Raw genomic sequence first — 22,290 nt, 5'->3', positions numbered from 1 at the left:
TTATTGTTCATTTATTGTGTACTGTAGTTACAAAACTTTTTTTTGATCATTAATCTTACTAGCGCTTTAGGAGTAAGCCTTGTTCTAAAAATCTGTAGCTTTAGGGCTGGTCTCTAAAATCCAGATCAGTAGAATAAAACAAATAGAAGTTTAATCTAATCGAAAGCTTTACTGAGTACATTTTTATGATGGATATAAAATTTTGTCGACAAGGATCTATAAATGGGCGGTGATTGTTGTATGGTTGCTAATCTTGAAAATACGCCACGGCACTTCTGAATTATAAACTGCAGTTTACACTTAAATCTTTAATGACGTGAACTACATCAGAGGCTTAACAACAAAAGAGCAGAAGTGAAATATATGTGTTACCATTTTCTGCTGCAGGTTCAATGTATGAGAGGTGTGACTTTGAGGAGGGTTTCTGTGACCTGATCCAAAGCTCAGAAATGAGGGCTCAGTGGTCCAGAACAACTGAGGTCGCTGGACTCAAACATGACCACACAAACAACAAATCAGGTTGGAGCAGCTGTCATTTCCAAATGATAACAACACCTATTATGAAAGTTTTCCATTAAATTTTCCTCCTCTCTCCCGTCAGCACATTTTCTGTCCCTGTTACCCGTCAGAGGAAACAAAACCACAGCAGACCTGAAAAGTCCAGTCTTCCCACCCAGCCACACCTGCCAGGTAACAGAATCTACAGTAAACCACAGCCTCCACCAATGTGACATCACCGGATCACCTTCTTTTCATTTCTGCTTGTCAGATGAGTTTCTATTATTATTTTGGAACAACTCACGGAGATCTTCAGGTCCTGGTTCAAACTCATCCAGTAGGTCGGAGCACAGCAGTGTGGAAACCCTCAACTCAACTACAGAAGGATACGTGGCTGCGGGAAATCCTTTGCTTTTCCAGGAATGACAGTTTTCAGGTCTGTAACAGTGTAATTACTGTCTAATACTAACAGCGTGTCCCGTATCAGATCATGGTGTCACAAATGGTCTCAGTTATATTAGTATTTAATTTCTAATTCATACATATTAAACCATTCTTTAAAATACCCCCGACTCCAACTTGTTAGCGTTTAATCAAATGTATTATTACCTTAGGCACCAGCAGTGCTACTTCTCTTAGCTTTCTGATACTATACAGTCTTTGTGCAGTATTTGAAAAAGCTCTTTTTTTATTGTAGTTTTAATATTTTAAAGTAAGAGCCCATAGCAAATGTGCTAAATTGTACTGTGGCTTTCGTATTGTAGCTCAGTATCACTGTAGTGCATTAGCTGTGTCTCGTACTCTGCACTGATCCTGAGTAGAATTTACAAAAGGAAAAAGTCAGAATGCAGCTCATTCGAGCCCACAATAAAAATGAATGTGGAGCAAAACCCGAGAGCAGATTTTGGAGGCACAAGAAAAGAAAAATATATCCATTAGATGCTTGGATCCTTTTCCTGTGAGCTGCACTTTGACTGATGAATGAAAACAGGGTCTATAACATATAATTTATTGTCTTTTTAACTTGACAATCTACCTACTGTCTTTAATTTAAACAATATAATCTTAAAGCTGCTCTTATCATTGTTTCCTTAAATAACATTTAAGAGAATCATCAGATGATTGCATTTTCCCTCAACTTTGTGCATCCCCTTGCTTTGGCTTTGCAGTCAAACATCTTTTGCTTCCTTGATTCACTATCTTTTTTATCTGAGTCATTTTTCAGCCACAGCAGACAGGTGTTTTTAAAAACGACCCCAGCAGCACACAAACAAAATTAGCAACATAAGGGATGGTGCATTTAGCGGTTAAGGAGTCGAACATTTACACCAGAGCTCGGGATGTTCTTGTGGAAAGCACACCTTTTTGATTGTGAGCGCTGATGCCATCAAGTTCCCATTAAGCCCTGCAACTAGACCTAATTTGATAAAGTGAAGTATTCTGCCTGGGAACATATAATAAACTAAAATAATTTGTGTCTAGCAGCCATATTGTGGCCTGGGGCCCCTCCAACAGAGAAAGCCAGATAATTAGCTAATCGCTCAGGACCTGCCCTGGTTGATATTCTACTTATTCTACTTTAGAGGCACTAACAGCTGACCACATAAATGAGCTCTCAGGCTTAGGCTCTTTCTGGCTTTTGCCGGTGCTGCCTCATCAGGAGCTGGTGGAGAAAACATCTGAACTATATGGAGGTCATCCCAATAAATGGTCAAAAGTCATGCTTGTCATGACGTTGGGCCTACATCATAACCTCTTGATGTTTTACTATAATCTGGTTCAAAGGCTTTCACAGGTTTAGTAGGTGTTATGGTATACAGTGTTAATAATGCAGTGTAGGGTTTATTGTAACTAGCGAAGTCGTCACAGAAGAAGTAAGCTTCACGACAGGAGCTTTTTATATCCACTGCGAGGGTAGTGACCTACTCTTCAGAGGCCATCTGGAGTCCTGTGAAGCCTGCTGTTGTGTCCTTCCAGTATCCTGAGACAATGTCAGTGTGTCACCGTCCCCTCTTCTCTGCCTTCACCATCTGTCACCCAGGAGTGCCCGCTCAGTTTTGTGATGTAGCCGACCAGTAGCAGCGGGAGTAAAGAGAGGCCACCTCTCTGCTAACATTCACTTTCCCCTCCATTAATCCACTTCCTGTTTCCAAGGTAGTTTGGTTAATTGGGTTTTCATTTGCCGTGATTTCAGTTTCAGTCAGTTTGCTTTATGGGCTGCACCTTGAGGTTAGATTTGCTCTTTAATTGTGTAGCGGAAGAACTTTTCATTTGGTCAGCTTGAATCTTGTAAGATCAACAAAAAATATATCACCCATATAAAAATTTTTTCCAGAAGCTGGAGGATGAAAATCTAATTTGCGATATGATTAAGGGTGTTTTGTTGTGCTGCTTCTACTCACAATAACGACATGACTCTGTGGATAAAAATACCCAAGATTTTAAGAAAGCGGGGGCACACTGTCTGGATCAGATAAACACTCCGGCTCAGCTGTGAAATCCTAAATAAACAGTTATGTAAACTCATTGCTGAAGATTATATTACCCTTGTGACCTCAATTTTCACTTGTGGAGGTAAAAGAAAAACCATCTGAGATGTGTGACTGATGGAAATTCTACTTTTCTGAGCAGTCTTGATGACGCAATCTACTGTTTGCTGAGATCAGTCATAAATGACAGGCTGTAAAACTGCACCGGTGCAGATAAACGCTGCTCTGTGGACTTTGATCAGCGTGTCTATGATATTATTCTGATAGCACTCTGACTAAGGCTTCATTTACACTGCAAATCTGTGAGCTTGATTCTGATCATTTGATCAGATCTAATTTATTTGTAATAGTTGTAGTTTTGATATATATTTTTACTTTATTAGATTTCAGTGTGAACCAGTTAAGGTCCTAAATTGACCAAAACAACAACACATTACTGTTTTAATGTGTTGTAATGTTCAGTAGGGTGCACAGAGCATTTCTTCCTATTCATCTAGGAAAAGGGATAATAGATGTAGTTATTTAGTCAAATATATGTAAACAGACATGGATTTACAATATATATGGCAAAAACAGACTTTTTTGCAATACTAATGAGCTGAAAAGTCGATATTTAGCATGACCACCTTTATTTTACAGTACAGCGTGAACTCTTAGGCAGCTTTCTTGTAATTTCTTTAAGTCTTCAGGAATAGTTCTCCAGGTTTCTTGAAGGACATTTAAAGCTGTTCTTTGAATGTTTCTGCCTTTTGTTCTGTTCTCTGTCAAGATGATTCCACACTGCTTTAATAATATTGTGGTCCGAGCTCTGGGGAGGCCTATCCATGACTGATACTGCTCCTCTGTGCTTTTTTCTATCCAAATATGCATCAGCAGGAGTGTTCTGGGTCATCGTCAGGCTGAAAAATGAACCTGTTGTCAATCAGACTCTTTCCAGATGAATTGTTAACAATTCCATCAAACTGGACATGATCCCGACACCAATGGCTGAAATGCAGCGCCAAACCATGACCGAGCCTCCACTGTGTCTAAAAGGCTGTGGACACTCACTGTTGTATCTCTTTCCTGACCTCCTCTGTACACATTGACAACAATCTGAGCCAAAATTCTGGATTCATTATTTCATGCTGTTCACTTTTATATCAAGCCTTGTGTAATTTGGCTGACATTAGCCTTTTTTCCCTGTCTCACATCCTTAAGAAGGGCTTCTTCAAAGGCTCCCGTCAACTGAGACCATTTCTGACGAGGCTTCAGTGAACAGTAGACGGATTTATTAAAGGGACAGGTGTCTCTTTCAGGTCATGTGTCAGGTCTTTGCTAGATTTCTTTTTTCTTCTTCCTTTTTTTCCTTCATCTATCCACCTATTTTTGTTGTTGCTTCTTTTTTGTATTTTATTCCCATACTTGTTACAACCTGTTGTAATAAATTTAGAAACAAGTATTTAAACAGAAATCAGGAATAATCAGTGAGAACAAATATGAAAACTGAATGGGTATATGAATATTAACAGTAATAACGATTACGATTTTTAAGACATTAATAATATTAGGCTTGCTCAAATTCTAAATAATTTAATAGGAACTGAATGGATCCTGACATTTTTAAGAAAGACAGGCACTACAAAACCCACAAACGTTAGGATCAGCTAATATAACAGCATTCTGCAAAAACAAGGTTTAATAAAGCTTCACGGTCCAACATGCTCATGTAGGCTCTGTTTGTGTAGCAGAGCTGCAGCAGCCTGTTCTGTTGATAAGAAGCCCATAAAGTGTTATTTATAAGTTAATATTCAGTAGAAGCCAATACATTTGTGAGAGGATTAGAAAGAGGGTGAGGATTAAAAGAGCTAACGGTTGAATTAGGCTTTTTGAAGCACAAATGTTCTGTATGTATGTCGATACAGAGCTGGAATTATGAGTGGTGGGACTGTGACAATAACTATTTAATTGAAAAAGACTTTATCCCAAATATTAGAATGCTAAGGGACATTTTTATATCTGTCGATGACTCTAATGCAGCGGTCTCCAACCTTTTTTGCACCACGGACCGGTTTATGCCCGACAATATTTTCACGGACCGGCCTTTAAGGTGTCGCAGATAAATACAACAAAATAAAACTAGTACCGGTACCGAAAAAAAGAAGATTTATTCATAACACATGTGAAAAGACCCAGGAAAACCGAGTTAACGATAAAAACGATAACAAAATAACGCTGAAAACCCTGAAAACCACACATTTCACACCTGAGCCTCAACTCGCGCGGCCCGGTACCAAACGACTCACGGACCGGTGCCGGTCCGAGGCCCGGGGGTTGGGGACCGCTGCTCTAAACCACAGGTGTCAAACTCCAGGCCTCGAGGGCCGGTGTCCTGCAGGTTTTAGATGTGTCCTTGATCCAACACAGCTGATTTAAATGGCTAAATGACCTCCTCAACATGTCTTGAAGTTCTCCAGAAGCCTGGTAATGAGCTAATCATTTGATTTAGGTGTGTTGACCCAGGGCGAGATCTAAAGCCTGCAGTGCACCGGCCCTCGAGGCCTGGAGTTCAACACCCCTGCTCTAAACAAAGCTCTTTTCACATTGAATAAATAAATAAGAACTGTATCTGGTTATCTGTCATTTAAGAAATAAAATAAAATACAAATGAAGTCACATATGATATAAAATCACTGCCCATTTCATTAGGTACACTATGAATGTCGATCTGTGGGATCAGCACTCTTGTACAGGATGTCTGGAGCAGCTCTCTGTTTAAAAAGTCCTAATCTCTGATACTACACGTCTTCCCCAGCAGGCAGTGCAGAGCTTAGATGGAGCCAATGACTCAGGAGACTCAATGCATTCAAGCTGCCTCTCTCCTCCATGTGTCTACCCCACATATCTCCATGGTCCCCTTGTCCCTGAGTAGCCTAGGGAGTCAAAATAAATTCTATGGCCACACCTGTTAATGGCAGCTCCCCTCTAGATCAGCGCAGTGACTTGGAAAACGAAACTCCAGGAGTCTGTTGCATGAGGCTGGAGTGAGCTGTAATATATGCATTATACTAATGCAGATTAATACCCAGGTTTTTACCTTTACTGTTTCACAAAGGGTTAAAAAGCAAGGAGCAAAGCAAAATCAGAATTAAAAAAAGAATAAAATCACTTGAATTATACTTGTTTAATTAACCTATTCTGAGCTAATGCTGACTTTGTTCTCATCTTTGATAAACGAGTTGAAAAGAGAATGACTACACCTCGACCACGATGCACGCATCTCTGATCCGTGTTGATACTAATAGTCCAACAGGACAGCAGCAGCCCTTGGAAATTCAATCCCCCAGGAATACAGTGGAAATCCAAACTCTCTTGAATGTGTAATCTAACATAGTAAAACTGAGCAGAGAAAAAAACAAAAAATACAAAACTAATTTGCACGTTCACAGTTTGGGCAGCAGTTCATCGCTCTACAGTCTCTGCTGGAATTTCTTAGATCCAATCTTCTGAACTGCTCATCTCACAGAAGAACCATTTATTTCTGCACAACACTTTAGTACCTGGTCATCCTTTCTCCCCCTTCTCCTTCTAGTCATTACATCTTCTGAGATTACATCTGACCCCACACATGAAGACATCCAGTTACCTTTGTTTAGCGTCTAATCACACGATGTCCAGCCACACTATATCGTCCTCTTATTATTTGACTTTTCCACATATATGATTTAAAGTTTTAAAAAACTTTAACGTCACTTCATTACATTTTCTTTTTTTCTATGTTATTCTTAACATAAATTTATAATTACCCTGTTTTTACATCCATTTTAATATAATCTCTTGTAAATTCTAATACAGAGGAGTACTTTTTCCTCACTTTTTCTCCTCAAAGCTCTGTTTGCCATTCACAATTTACACACACACACACACACACACACACACACACACACACACACACACACATACACATCACGCCTTCCAAGGCCAGTCTCAGTGAGAGGCCTGCTATTATTATATTACTATTATTTGTTATATCGATTAAACTTAAACCTGATTATAATCTGATCAGTATCAAGCAGTTAAGCTTCATTAACTGTCAGAAAAATCTTATGAGTTATAGTTCGGTGTTCAACAATTATGACACTTAATATCATTTCTCTTATTCACAATCATGTATAATGATGGGTTAGTGACACATTTCTTATCTTTCACATGCCTGCAAACACACAGAGACACAAATCTAAACTGGATCATGTCTATTTGTCTATGCAAACAAAATCCAAACACTACAATGATTTTCATTACTCGAACTGCATTTTTCATACAGCATATTGATTAGATTTCTTTCGTGACTTTCATAACCAAGAATAAAGATGATTTACAATTAGCAAAAGCACATGTAGATAAACTCTTTTATAGCACTCTGTGTCATTTTTGACATAAAGTCTGGATGTTAAGACCTTTTACCCTCTCTCAGATGTAACTCATTGTCATGCCTGAACCACTGATACAACATAGGATGGATTAGTTCGTGCTGTTTACACCAAATTCTGACCCTACCATCTGTTGAACTTTAGCATGTCATCTTGATCAAGTCTACCTGCATAAATTAATTGGGCTGCTGCCATGTGATTGGCTGTTAAAGAGTAATTATAGGACAGGTGTACCTAAAGAAGTGGTTGGTAAATGTATGAATCACAGATTTGGCCCATGTTTGCCGAAGAAAATCTAACTGGTTGGTTTGTTTATGGCTGCGCTTCTCAATAACAGACCCCTCTGGATTTGAATCAGCTTTATTTGTATTGCTTCAAAATCTCAGGTCACTTTAGATCAGCGGTCCCCAACCCCCGGGCCTCGGACCGGTACCGGTCCGTGAGTCATTTGGTACCGGGCCGCGAGAGTTGAGGCTCGGGTGTGAAATGTATGGTTTTCAGGGTTTTTATCGGTTTTCAGCGTTATTTTGTTATCGTTTTGATCGTTAACTCGGTTTTCCTTGGTCTTTTCACGTGTGTTATGAATAAATCTTCTTTTTTTCGGTACCGGTACTACTTTTATTTTGCTGTATTTATCCGCAACACCTTAAAGGCCGGTCCGTGAAAATATTGTCGGGCATAAACCGGTCCGTGGCGCAAAATAGGTTGGGGACCGCTGCTTTAGATCACATCTAACTGAACTGCAGAGGTTACATCACATCAGCCTTAAACTGCACATTTATGCTGCCAGCAAGTAAATGTGAGAAAGTTAAGACACCAAAATAAGAAGATTAAGCTCATATAAGTTATATTATGAACAACTTATAACAATCTTATTTGTGCCTCATTTCTTTCTTGGTGATTTTGTTCTTCTCTGGTTTTCATTGTCCTTTCTTCCCACTAGTTTCCCACTAACATGTGAATAAGCTCACAGCTTTAGCTTGGAGCAAGAGCTATAGGCTTACACATGTCTAAGCACAGTAAACACCACATTCACAGATGCTCTACACATACTATATGCATGCATGACCACCAAAGCAAACCAATGGTGTAAATTAAAAGTGGTGGCTGAGTACTCTTTTATCAATTCTTTCTTTCTTTATCTACCAGGTGGTGATTCGAGGAGAACTTTCAGCTGACAGCGAGGCCTCTGAGGTCCTGGCCATCGATGACTTATCCTTCAGCCCCGGCTGCGGGGCTGTGTCTGGTACTGGTACCATTAATAACATCGCACCACACAGACAGCACAAGTTCACACCCTGACATTTTGAAATATCACCGCACATAAACAGACCCCCACAAACTTGTTTTGAATACCGATACCAGGGAGGTAGGGTCCGTGATGAATTTGATGCGGTTCAATATCTTGACCGGGAGCGTTCAATAAAGCACTGTCCAGTTGGCATTTTGGACATAATCTGAACATGTTGCTTTCACATTATTTTATACAGTTGCGAGCCCAAAGCATAGCATCACCACAGCCTGTTCATGTTCTCTCATCATGAAATAAACAGCAGTTGAACTTTTTTATTGACTACAACCTTGAGCTTATTTTCACCACAAACTGAATAACAACAGGTCCTTATGATGGGACTTTGGTGTAGAAGGATGCAGAGCAGGGCAGCTCGGCTCGTTTGTGATGAATGTGAATAACCTTTAAAAAATTAACTCATAGAGGTTGTAGCAAAATTGTATGTTAAGGAAGAGAGCCTTCCTAACTAGGCTTCATTTCTGTGACTAAAACTTTCAAAAATGTACATTTTTCATGTAAACATTAAATCTAGTTGCAATCTGTATGTGGAGAGTTGCTCTTGGCATTTTCAGCTCATTGTTTTTGGTCAATCCCAGTAGACTTATTTATTACCTACCCGGCACCAGAGCGGCAGCTAATGAGACATTATTTTCTTCAGGAGATGGTGAAGATCTAAACTGTGCACAGGGGAGGAGTGAATGCTGGTGCTGTATAAACAGGCAACTGTTTTCAACATGCTTTCTATATAATATTAAAGTTGTCAGTTTTTTGTTTACAGCCTTTTATCTTTCTTTCTTTTTTTGCTGCTCCCAAATGGGGAAAAAGTGGCAAAGAGTATTTAATAAATGCAAAAGATCTTGTCACTGCGTATTCTTAAGAGTGTGGTGAAGCATCACCAAGCCTAGTTTGGCATGTCTAAGTAGACGAGACAGTTCAGTGTCACCTTGGCTCATGGTCCCTTTGCTTCCATCTGTCTTCTGCACTCACAGTGGATTTATTAAAAGCTCCAGACTTCAAAAGAGGACTGTTAGTGTCCCTTTAATCACATAAAAACCAATAAACCAAATGCTAAATAGTGCATAACAGACAGCTCATTAGTCAAATTTTAAACTCAAATCAACTTAATACTTTTTTCTTTTACAGTCAAAACTCTGCTAACACTACCTGAGCTGCACATATACGATTTAAGACACTGTTTTGAAAAGTGTCCGACATCTAATCATGCCAACCACAAGGATTTTTATACATCCTTTATTATTCATCCTGTCTCATCTATGGCCGATTTATTTGTTAGACTCAGTACTGGCGGCTTCACATGATCAAAATATAACCAGTATATCTGAGCTGTGATCGAGTGGATGTGGCTTTGGAACTAAGTTGCTGTAACTGTTTACCACGTTGTGTTGCAATCATTATTTTTCATTTATGTTCTGCACAGGAGTTCATTTTATAGTTCTCAAACTGAGTGCACAAGTTTGCAGACAGAAAACTATTTTCAGGCAAACCTTTTTAAATGATATAATATTCAGTTATGCTTGTGGTATGTGATGTACAGAGTTAACGTCATGACTTGGACCTCTGGTTAAGTTCAGGCAACAAAGCCGCTTGGTGAAGCTTTGCAGTTATACATTAAATGTTAAAAGACCAGTTTTGAAAACACCAGTTTTGGTTAACCCTTTAATGCCTAGCCTATCATATTTGACACATTTGATACAAAAAAGAAGCCCAGTACAGCAAATATGATACAACTTACAACTCATATATGCAAATTATTATTTAATTAACTAAAAAAAAAAAAAACAGTTGGAGGGTTTAATAAATTCTTCAGTTTCAAAAGTTTGAATTAATTTCTTACAATTATTTCATGGTTCACATTTTAAAGGGTTGAGCTTTGCTCTAGTTTTGAGTTAAATATTAGTAGACCGATCTTTTCTTTAAAAAAAAATAGTGCTCAAATATCCTCATAATTTTTGTGCAACTTTAAACAATATTTTTATAATTATCCCATTTATTTGAGAGAAAAGTATCCACATAGGTTTTATTTGCTATGAAGCCTCCATCCATCCATCTATCCATCCATCACAAGGGCAGCAGCCTAAGCAGAGAAGCCCAGACCTCCCACTCATCCAGGGGAACACTGTGGTGTCTCCAGGCTACCCGCGAGATGTATCTTGGGTCTATCCCAGGGCCTCTTCCCAGTATGACATGCTTGGATCACCTCATTCTGCTCCTTTTAAGTGTAGGAGTATCAGCTCTACTCTGAGTCACTCCTGAATTACTGAGCTCCTCATCCTATCTCTAAGCGAGACAGTCTCATTCTTCTTATTGCAAATTAGTTGAACATTAAAGCAATCTGTAAGCAGCTGTTATGTGCCATTTAGAGTGTGGACACACACTGGACTGGCAGGCATAATAACAGAAGAAACTGCTGCTGAGTGATTTTCCAAATTGAATTCAACAAAAAGACAATCCAAAAGAAAAAAATTACACCAGCAGGAAACGCAAGCTCTGGAAACAGCAGGGAGTGATAAACAGAAAGACAGCACACATACTCACCACCCCCAGTTCTCATTTCCAGAAATGCCTATCCTTGATTCCTCTCCTCGCGTCTTACTCCATCTCACAAAGATACGAGCAGATGAGGCGAGGGAGAGACACGAGGAAAGAGAAAGACAGCGGGCATTTAACAAAATGATACATCCTCGCCTGTGAGCCTCGTTTTAAAGCGATGCCAATTAAATTTGATGCAACTGCATCAAATATTCCTGCATTTCATGATTTCTGATGCAACAGTGCTCGCGACATGATTTATATTTAGGATCGCAACGCGGCTTAATGTGAAGTGATACCATACGCTTTTTAAAGTTACAAACAGAAGCAATGCAGACCAGAAAGTTGGAACATCTTAAAGTAAAATCACTTCAGCAAATGAGTCACCTGTGCATCCTCATTTATTTACAGCAAGCCTCATTTTTCCTCTGTCCTCCTTCAGTGACCACTGAGACAGATTTTCAGGACACAGGCAGGAGGACAAAGGACAAAGGAGACAAGGACACATAAGCAGTGAAATGAGAAAAGTCGCAGAACTCTGGAAACAGCGAGTAGTGACAAACTGATGCAGACAGTGGGAGAGATAAGACTGACAGGGCTGACTGGACACAGGTGAAAACAAATTAGGGTGGGGCAACAAATCAGAAAAGTGGGAATCAAGACAAGCACGGGAAGCAAAAACAAGTGGGACATGCAACGTATTTAATATTTTCAGAGTATGAAATACTTTTAAAATGCAGCCAAGAGAAAACATGAACTAAAATTCGTAACAAAACCTGACAGCTTTACCTCTTAATGCTGTATTAATCCAAATCCTTCTCAGTTTTAATCCTTTCGGCTGAGTTTATTCCTTATTTCTTTTCAAAGAGAGATACTAAAAACTCAATACAGCAGCAAAGCAGCCTTTAAAAGACTTCATTTCAGTAGCCAGCCAGAAGCCATTTACAAATTAGGCAATTTTTCAAATGTTTCCAATACTCCTAATAAGAGGAATGAAGCTGAGTTCATTTGAGTGATAAGGTCTGAGATGATATTGATTAAAATATCCAAACTACTCAACAGTTGTATCCAGTCTTCCATAACATAGCTAATGCACTCTATCTCTACACAGTTAAGTTCATCTTTATTAATAACTGTGGTAGCAACTGTAACTCTTTATTAGCTCCTGACTATCAAAGAGCGTCTTGCCTGTGAATACTGCTTTCTCATCCAAATGTACTAATGTCGTGTTTTACTGGTCCTCTTATAGGGAGGAGGGTGTCCTCTCCTCCTGCCTGCCCTCCCTTGTGGTTCGTGTGCGATGATGGGGAGTGTATCGAGGAGAGCAAAGTGTGTGACTTCACCCCGCATTGTTCCTCTGGAGAGGATGAGGCCAGCTGCCGTAAGGATCTTATTTCTGAGTTCACACGTGAAAACAAACCAAATTGCACTGGTATGCTCGACTGAGCGACAGGCAGCATGAATTCCTGTTCATTCACTTTGAACCATTTTATTACCTTAGTTAAATATGATTTATATTTTTTTAATTATCTGATACCACATTCACATTTTAAGCTTCATATTTGTGGCGAATGAGTTTGTTTTTGTTTTTGCATGATACATTTCTTATTAAGTGAAAAAAACCCACAAAAATTATAAATATTTTAGTTCAAATCACATTTACAGTACCAAATGTCTTTAGGCACTCATTTCTTTATATTTTGCTTCCAAGAAACCAGACTTTCTCTTGAGCAACAGCTCTTCAGGCTTTCTGAAGGTCTCAGAGTTTTTCTCACTCTTATTCGTTTGTAGTCAAGTTCTTATACTTGAACATTTTCTGGGGAGTTTTAAAAAAACTTGTTAAGCCACTTAACACAGACCTATGAATTATTCAGTTTTTCAATTTTTCATTACCAAAGGCACCTAACTCATAGGAGGAACTAGCATTGTGTCTGCACATAACAGACTACTTAGCAAAGAACCAATTTTAAACTGCTTCTTTGGTCACTTTGCTATTAGCAGTCTGTTGCAAAAACAGATCATTTGTTCCCGTAAAAAAAATTCCAAAGATAACACAGTTTGAAAAGGATAAAAATAAAAAATAAAAAAGGATTTTTGCAACTTTTGGTGTTTCCCAACAAAATATTAGCTGAAAAATCTGTGCAGCGTCTCCTAAAAAATTTGAGAAAAGTGAAGGACAAAAGAAGAAGTCGATCCAGCAACAATCCAGAAATAGTTTTAGTGGAAAGTTGGCTGTGAAGAAGCAACTCTTAAGGTAGCAAAATAAGGAAAATAAATTTTTTTCAGTTCAAATCATCACAGTGAGTGTCAACAACAGGGTGGATTTATGAAAGAAGAAAACTACCCTCAGATTTGGATGCAACATGCAGTAGCACACGGGAAGCATTTGATCGACAGCGGCTGAAATTTTCATCGTAACAATGATCCCTGATCCACTGGCAATGCAGTCAAAGCATACCTGGACAGAAAACACACAATAGTACACCATTAATCATGGATTGGCCTCTCCAGACCGCAACATTATTAAAGCAGTGTGAGATCATCTTGACAGAGAAGAGAATAAAAAAGCAGCTGTGTGTTTGCACATTTCACCACCAACAGCCAACAGCAGACCTACAGTAGAAACTGGATGCCAGAGTCAATACAAGAAAACAGACGGAGAAAACAGATTGGAAATGGTTCATAAGAAATACAAAGAGAACCTGGCAACTGAGTGGTGAAACAGCAGGGATATATGAGAAGACTTATTGGTGGCAGGTGGTTCACAAAACAGGTGGAGGGAAAAAAAAGGAGGAGAAGTAAAACTGAAATTCATCAGAACGTCTCGTTTTAAATTGTGGCCTCCAGTTTTCCTATTGTAAGTTTAATCTTTGGGAAATCATCCTGTTTAATCTAGAAGCTTTTTTTTCAAAAGTTAAATCCATTCAAATGATTAATCTACGTATTAAAAATCTTACTCTGCAGTAAAATTTGGGATTAAGTTTGTATTATTGACCTTTTACTCATAATTTGACAAAGCATGCTCATTTCAAGGCCCAGTAGAATCACTTGAACACTACAGTCTGATAAATCTTCTGGGAAACATCATGGGATGTGGCTGAAAATCATCTGTTAATGTTAATTTCACATCCAAGCCTCACCTTTATGTAACTTTGTCCTTTATGTCAATATATTTAGCCTCTGAGTGTGACTTTAAGAGTGATTCTTGTGGCTGGTACGAGCTTACCCTCGGCGATGGCTTTGACTGGGTCAGGGGCTCATCGATGGAGGTACCTCCAGACTACTATGGTCGCCCACCACCACTGGACCACTCCACGAACAGCACTGAAGGTAAGGGAAACAAACACACCACAAACCTGCTGTAGCAATGCCACCATGTGAGATAACGTGATTTCACTGGATTCTAGCCAGAAAAAAAGATAATATTATCCACTGATTAAATTGAGGTTTTGTGGAAGAAAATTCCCGCACTGTCTTTTGTGAGATAAGCACTTCATGGAGAAACGCTTTCTCAGCCGTCTGAATAATAGAAAGGAAATCGACATATGCTTGTACCCATTATGCATATTAACATTATTTACAGAAATATACAAGACTCTGCAGAGGTCTATTCGAAGTTTATGTGGCACAACATGCAACTGTATTTTTATGCCTCGTCGCATCTTCTTCCCTGAGGAGAATTAAGTCTATAGGGATGGATTTTAAAAGCAGTATTCTTGAAGTCGGACTCCACGCAGGCACCATCTGTTGTTGTTCTCACGTAGGCTGTGTGAAGATGCTGTGAAAAAACTGCTCTGTAAGGTGGCTGTGCAGACTCTAAACTGAAGCTTTGTGAAATAATGACACACATCCTGGTGGGAGCATCTGTTTGAGGATGTAGATGACTGTGACCGCTCAAAGACTTATCTCGGGTGTGACAATGCGCAGGTATGTGGTGTGTTCAAAGAGTGATTATTTGGCAGTGGGACACCTTATATGAGCCAAGAAAACATTTCAACTTCATCACACCACCGCCTCAAACTGTACAGCATTAGACAGCATGGTTTCACCAGCCTATTCAAGCTGTTTGTGCCTTTCTAGACTTTTTAAACATGAGAACCACCAACGCTTTGCTCTGCAAAGATAAACACTGCATCTCTTATTCCAGTCTTCTATACTCTAAATATTTGTAATGTATTAGTAAGAAAGGAATCTGATTTATATTAGACTATGCAAAAGATGGACACCATTACATCAGCTATTAGTTATGAAAGTCCTGTTTATCAAGTCTCAAAGTGAGTCTTTTGGCCTTTATGTTTATGTTTTTCATGGTTTTATTGGTTTCTTCCATATTTTGAAACCTAGTGCCCTCACATTTTGCTGTTTCTCATGGGAAATCACCATAATTTGCATTACTTCAAACTTTAATATGAATAACTAATTCATGCATCCATCCATCCATACAATTTCAGCCCATCTGTATCCACAACCTGGCAAGCCATACCTAATAATCCAGTTAAAGGTGTGTGTTTGAAACCAATGCTATGAAGTTTTAATTTACTTAGAGAAGCATGGTAAATAACTTTTCTGTTATAATTTGTCATTAAAAATTGGAAACTTTTAGCTGCTCCCTCATTTCCCAGTGGATCACCACAGCAGATGGATCCATGTTTGATTTGGCACAGATTTTACACCAGAAGTCTTTCCTGACACAACACTCCCATTAATCACACCAGGCATCACAGAAGCTTGTGATCTCTTCTCTTAAATAGGTAAAGAAAGATTTGTTGAGGGAATTTTACAGAAGTTTGTAGAAATGTTTAATCGATTTCATGAAGGAAAAACTATCCTTTTGTAAGATACTAATCCCAAGTTGAACGAGTGAGTGTGAGTGTGAGAGTAGAAAGAATTTGCTTGTATGAATTGAATAGTTGTGAATGTTTGAATGAGGTAAGTTGTATAAAGTGCTTTGAGTGCTCAGATAGAGTAGAAAGCTCTATATAAGAACCATTCCATTTACCAAACTAATCATCACAACACTTCGCAAAATGACGAGGACATTATCTGTTCAAATACTCAAAGGTCAGCTTCACTGTTCTGCAGCAGTTATTTTTAATCACCAAGGAGAGACTGTGACCATATTTCACAGTTAGTCTGGTCCAGAGTAAGTGACACTAATCTTTGACGTCTCACTTATTAAATATCTTCAAGCTCTTAATTACAGCAAAGATTGTTTTAAGTTGTTGGCTGAAGCATATAAAACAGCACTGCTGTATTATTATAGCCACTATGTGGTTTTTTTGTTGCATCTCTGGTAAGAAAGAAAAGATAGAACCTGAACTAGAATCAAGTTAAAGAACTTTTCTATTCTGTGCCTACTTGCAGTTATCTTCCAGCTGAAAACTTCTTTTTTCTCAGCTTTGTTTTTTAAGCTGTATTATTATTATTATTATTATTATTATTATTTTTGTGCTGTTTGCAGAACGGCATGATTTTATGATTTGTGTGAATGCTGCTGCACTGACCGTTTCTATATTTGGCTCCTGGCTGTTGGCCAGCAAGCCAACCTGTGTGATCCACAACATCTTGCTCTGTGCTGAAATTTAAAAGAAGAAGATATATAATCTCTTTTACACTAGACATTGTATTTCACAGACATCCCAAAGGAAACACAGATAAAATAGACCCGTAAGGGAGCAAAAACAACAACAACAACGTGGGAAGATGTTTAACTAAAAGAACTTCCATAAGAGTTTCTGGTCAGTGACTCACTGACTGTCTGGTGAAGCAAGTTGTTTACAGAACTTTTTAAAAAAGTAGATGCTGAATAGTAATTGTCATTTCTCATTGCAGGTCACTTCATGTTTATATTCAAGAACAGCAGCAGTCTGTTTCCAAACGCTGCTCTCCGAGGACCGCGGTTCCAGCAATCGGCTGCTGCCTGCACCATGACCTTCTGGTTAGAGTCACACTACTTTAAAGCCAGCACATCACAACCAGTCTTCATTTCTTTGTCAAGCCCACAAAGTAGTTTGACAAGATTCATTGCTATGAAAACACGCTTTTCCACTTGCTGTCCTCTCTGCTTTCTACTACTTGTTTGATCTCGTTCTTACCTCCACTCATCATTTTACCTGTCTCAGTTTTGCACTCTAAGCATATCTCATCTTTCACAATCACACACAATAAGAAGTATCTGAATCTGTCCTGTTCTGACAGTTTTATGGCCCCTGAAGGTTTATGTCTAATAACAGATTATAGTTTTCCCCTGGGTGATTGGAGAAGTTCTCCAGGCAGAAAGCAGGAGCTTTATAAATGGTCATTTTTTTCCTTCAGTGTCCTCAGGTATTATGTCCATTGAGTATTTTCACTACAGTATGTGGATGAAGGCAAAGGTTTCAGGTATAGCATGAGGGAATGCATCCATTCAAAATTAACATTTTGTCTTCCATCACTGTCTTATTCCCCTCAGGCATTATAATTCAGGCATTTCTGTGGGAGCTGCTGACATGTCACTTCGAATCGAAGGAGTTGAAAACCACACTGTCATATGGAGAACATTGTACGACCAAGGACCCCACTGGAACCAGGTCACCGTACAGCTGGGACGCATCACCCAGCCTTTCCAGATCTCCCTGGCTAAAATCAGCCTCGGCGTGTTCGATGGAGTCGCCGCTCTAGACGATATCGCTTTCAAGAACTGCTCTCTGCCTCCGGCGGTGGATGAGTGCCCACCCCACACACATTTCCACTGCGTGCACACCAAGGCATGTGTGGAGCATCTGCAGCTCTGTGACCTTGTGGACGACTGTGGGGATGGATCAGATGAGGCAGGATGTTGTGAGTGTTTTTGATGTTTGTTCTGGATCAAAAGTAAAAGTACTCGTCATAGTGTTGCATCAGTGTCTACAGGGCATTCCCCTGTCTTAGCTTGTTGAGATGAAGCTACTTCATTTAATTTCACTTGCAACAGACTTGGTTTATAAATGCAGAAATAATAAACAAGTTTAATCTGAGGCATTCAGCTCATAAAAATATCTGTTTCTCCTTCCAAGAGGACTATATTCTTTGGTGGAGGAATTGTTTAGATATTTTACATAAAGCTGCTCATCTCTAATTTCACACATTAAAATCTGTTTGCAGGTCCTGGGTAGCGTTACTGCAGATATGAAAAAAGTTTTTAAAAGTTGCATAAAGCATTTTGAAGCTCCTTACTTCTGCTTAACGCTACATTAGCTGCTGCTGCTGTGTTAAAGCAGTAGATCTGAAATGGCACTATCTGTGGCGAAGTTAAATTATGGGTAAAACGTAGTCATACATTCTCAAGTTCTGCTTGTAGACTGTATATGAAAATATTTATTATTTTCATGTGTGGCCAGTAGACTCTGCTGCACTGATTCTGGCACTTTTTTGTGTGTTTATCAATGTTTATCAATGTCAGTCTGGAAAATTCAAGTTTTCTTAACGGTAGATAAATACAATTAAATGGACAAAGACAAGATGTTGATTGCTTTTTATTGCTTTTTATTGTTGTAGTTTTGTCTGTAGTGAATTTCTCTCTGCCATGTGTCACAGCTCCAGAGCTGCAGTGTGACTTTGAACATGGGCTGTGTAACTGGAAACAGGAACAGACTGGAGAAGATGTTTTTGACTGGACCATCTACCAAGGCCCGACTCCATCCTTTAACACAGGCCCTTTGAAGGACCACACATTGGGCACTGTCTATGGCCACTACCTCTACATTGAGGCATCTGCCCCTCGGGAGTTCAAAGACACGGCGGTGTTGCTCAGTCCAGTCTTCAAACCCACCCACCACGATGGCAAGTCGTACAACCACTGTGCTTTCCGCTTCTATTACCACATGTTTGGAAAATATGTGTTCTACCTGGCGGTGTACTTGAGGACCACTGCTACAGGCCGTGGCCAGATGCTGTGGGTGAAATATGGAAATCAAGGAGACTTCTGGCACAGGGAGACTCTTTACCTCAGCAGCGCTCAGCCTTTCCAGGTTAGCTAATGGTAGCATTTACATAGACATCATTATAAAGCAGTGTGGCATTTTCAGTGAGGTATTTATTGTTTCACGTTTGTGGGATTTTTCTTGGATGTTTTAACCTTTAAGCATCATTTTAAGAGTATAATTGGTAAAACATGTGATGTGCTCAATTTAATCTGTGACTGTCGTTTTAAAAAACCGACTTTCAGACAGTACACTCAATACATGGCAAAATGAAAATACGGAAATAGGAAGAAAATATCTCAAAGTTCTGCTTACACAGTGGTTAAGATATAACTCTTAGGTAAACCCTGTGATGTTACAGTCTTGGCATCCCACTGTGAGTCATTTGCTTTTGGCTCCCTTGTGTAATCAAAGTAGATATGCACACATAAGCTCTAGGTAAAAACAGTTCCCTTTGCAGACAACGCCGAGACATTAGTGAAGCAAAGCGTCTGCATGGAGTGCACTCCACCATTGCGTGATGAAGATCCATTTAATAGCTTCACTGCTTAACATCGATCCCTCAAGATGGATGTTCTGTTGTCATTACTCATGAGTGAGTATAACTTGACACGCAGTTAAAGACTTTTGCTCTGCTATGGCAATGAAAACAGCAACTCTGTGTGTCAAGTCAATTGACTGCAGAAAGGGTAAAAGTGGGAGAAAAACAGACACTGATGAATTAAATTCAAATTCAGATTGATCCATTTGCTCCCAGTGCAGGCAAAGTGCCATGAAATGACAAACTCTAAAAACCGGGCATCTGAATAGTCAGTTGTGTCAAATTCATCCTTTTACATTTCCATTAAGACTTAATGTGGTCAATGTAAGAACAAAAAGACATACATCATTGCATTTCCTGCTTAAATCATCCAAATGTGATAATATGAAAACTTAAAACTATTAAGGTGCCTTATTCTGCACGTATGTAGGATCTTATAGAGGCAAAATTATCTGTAAAAACATTTCTGTACTTTTCACGTTCAAGCTGTTTTCTTTTTAAAACCTGATGAGAATCTTCGTATTCGAGTATTTCTAAATGATACTTCCCTTTTTTGCAGTCAGAAGCATGCAAGTGACTGCTGAAACAACATCTCTGAGAAAATTGTTTAAAAAAGGGGAAACACATATAACCTGGATAACAATGCTTTCTATAAGGAAAATTCAAGTCAATAATTAAATGAAGAAATATGCGTCTAATTTATTGGCATTTCGGCAGTTTTAGATAAAGGAGGCTTTTGCCAAGTATTGATAATTGTTAATTTGCATTATTGAGCCACTAATATATCGAATCAAGTTGTCCGTTGTAGGTACCAAGGTGCTACGCATTGCAACAAAAACCTCCATGTAAGGTTGCATTTGGTTGCTAGCAGATTGCTGCTGCCACTCAAAAACTTGAGAATTAGTGCCTTACTGTTAAGCAACAGTAAGGCACTAATCAAGAGCTTAGAAAGAAAAGCCTCCAGACTTCTTTAAGTTTCTTGAAGACGTTTCAACCTGTGATCCAAGAAGCTTCTTCAGTTCTAAAAGCAATTGGTAGAGAATCCCAGATTTTTAAGCCATATTGGGAGTGTCCCTAACAGGGTCGTGGACCAACTATTGATCCTCTGCCTAATCACACGAGTCAAGGTGGGAAAACAGTTGTGGGTAACGATCAGCCAAGGTTTCAGGTGAGCCCTTGTGAGACCTTGCCCCACTCATGTGACTAACCCTAAGTCACATGATAAGCTTGTGTGATTAGGCAGAGGATCAATCGCGAGGTGGTTTCTGGTGTGACCAGTTTCACCTTGTCAACTAGTCCCTAGGCCTCTGTGCCTGAGGCCTTACAGAACAAACACACAAAGCTAATGTTAGCAAATTTTAGCATGTTGCTCAGACTGAAGGTGATATGATTAAACATTAAAAAAAAGTTTTTTTCAGTGTTTCCTCCGTAAAACTTGTGTGTAATCTGTCTGTGTGCAATCTTTTCTTCGGTGGCCCTGAAAGGCCAAACGAACTGCAACTTAAGAAAACACCAGCAATAAGAAAAATGCTGCAAAAGCACACAAAACACAATGGAAATAGGAAAAACGACAACGGAAATAGGAAAAATTCTAAACAGAAATAGGAAAAACGAAAACCGAAATAGGAAAAAACACAAGGGAAGTGTTTCTGGGGAGACAATAACCCGACAGACCAGTTGCAGGAACACAAAACATGGTAGGTGTGTTTTATCATGATTCATATAATACTGATAATGAATTTTTAGGCTAATGCAACTATTTGGTTGGTAATACCTGAAACTAGTAAAGAAAATCAACAGCCTATTTATGCAAGATAATTCATAATTTTATTGGGGGGGGGTTATATTGGTTTGGTCTGATTATTGGGGGGGGGGGGGGTCATAACCCCCCTAACCCCCCTGGACATTACGCCCCTGGCTAACACACTTACCTCTCATCTTTTCGTTCCTCACAGAGCCGATAGATCCTACCCTTCTTTTAAGTGTCTCCCAGCGCAATTCTTAGCATATTTTGGTTCCTGCAACTGGTTGTCGGGTTATTGTCTCGCCAGAGACACTTCCCTTGTGTTTTTCCTATTTCGGTTTTTGTTTTTCCTATTTCCGTTGTGTTCTGTGTGCTTTTGCAGCGTTTTTCTTATTGCTGGTGTTCTTAAGTTGCAGTCCGTTTGGCCTCTCAGGGCCACCGTACTTCTCTCTAACAGAGAATTTTTACTTAGACCTTCGTATAGCTATCTAATTGGGCTTACTTCAGTAGATATTAGCAAGGTAACAGAGACTGTTGTGAGTGAACCAAAAGGTTATATGAACATTTTCGAAATAACCAAAAGTGTCCCAGCAGATGTACTTAATACCAAAATCCTGAGTTCACTTTTAATTGGTTCCTAAATTAATACACCAGCAGCTACAGCTGTTACTGTTAAAAGCTTTGGACGGACTTTATACGCTAACTCGTCGACTGAATATGCCGTGTGTTTATTTCCCAGATTTTGATTCAAGGTACAGTTGGAGATGATTTTACTGGAGACATTGCTATTGATGACCTTTCCTTCCTCAACTGTGAGCCTTATGAAGG

The 22,290-nt window shown here is 39.2% G+C and overlaps 1 protein-coding gene across 11 annotated transcripts in view; it reads left to right on the top strand.

The window, feature by feature from the left end:
• malrd1 (MAM and LDL receptor class A domain containing 1) overlaps positions 1–22,290 on the top strand; it is a 99,233-nt gene that overhangs the window by 28,497 nt on the left and 48,446 nt on the right. For 10 of the 11 annotated variants that reach the window (XM_082546905.1, XM_082546912.1, XM_082546909.1 and 7 more), the window contains 10 exons: positions 388–519; positions 602–690; positions 770–934; positions 8,546–8,648; positions 12,487–12,618; positions 14,415–14,567; positions 17,070–17,175; positions 17,689–18,056; positions 18,792–19,225; positions 22,202–22,289. In XM_082546905.1, the coding sequence (XP_082403031.1) occupies positions 388–519; positions 602–690; positions 770–934; positions 8,546–8,648; positions 12,487–12,618; positions 14,415–14,567; positions 17,070–17,175; positions 17,689–18,056; positions 18,792–19,225; positions 22,202–22,289 (1,770 nt within the window). The remainder of the gene's footprint in view (positions 1–387; positions 520–601; positions 691–769; positions 935–8,545; positions 8,649–12,486; positions 12,619–14,414; positions 14,568–17,069; positions 17,176–17,688; positions 18,057–18,791; positions 19,226–22,201; position 22,290) is intronic. The other variant, XM_082546908.1, reaches the window with a different exon arrangement.

This window comes from Aulonocara stuartgranti (genome assembly GCF_965226115.1).
Source record: "Aulonocara stuartgranti genome assembly, chromosome: 9".
Taxonomy (NCBI): Eukaryota; Metazoa; Chordata; class Actinopteri; order Cichliformes; family Cichlidae; genus Aulonocara; species Aulonocara stuartgranti.
This window is presented reverse-complemented; position numbering and strand designations above follow the sequence as displayed.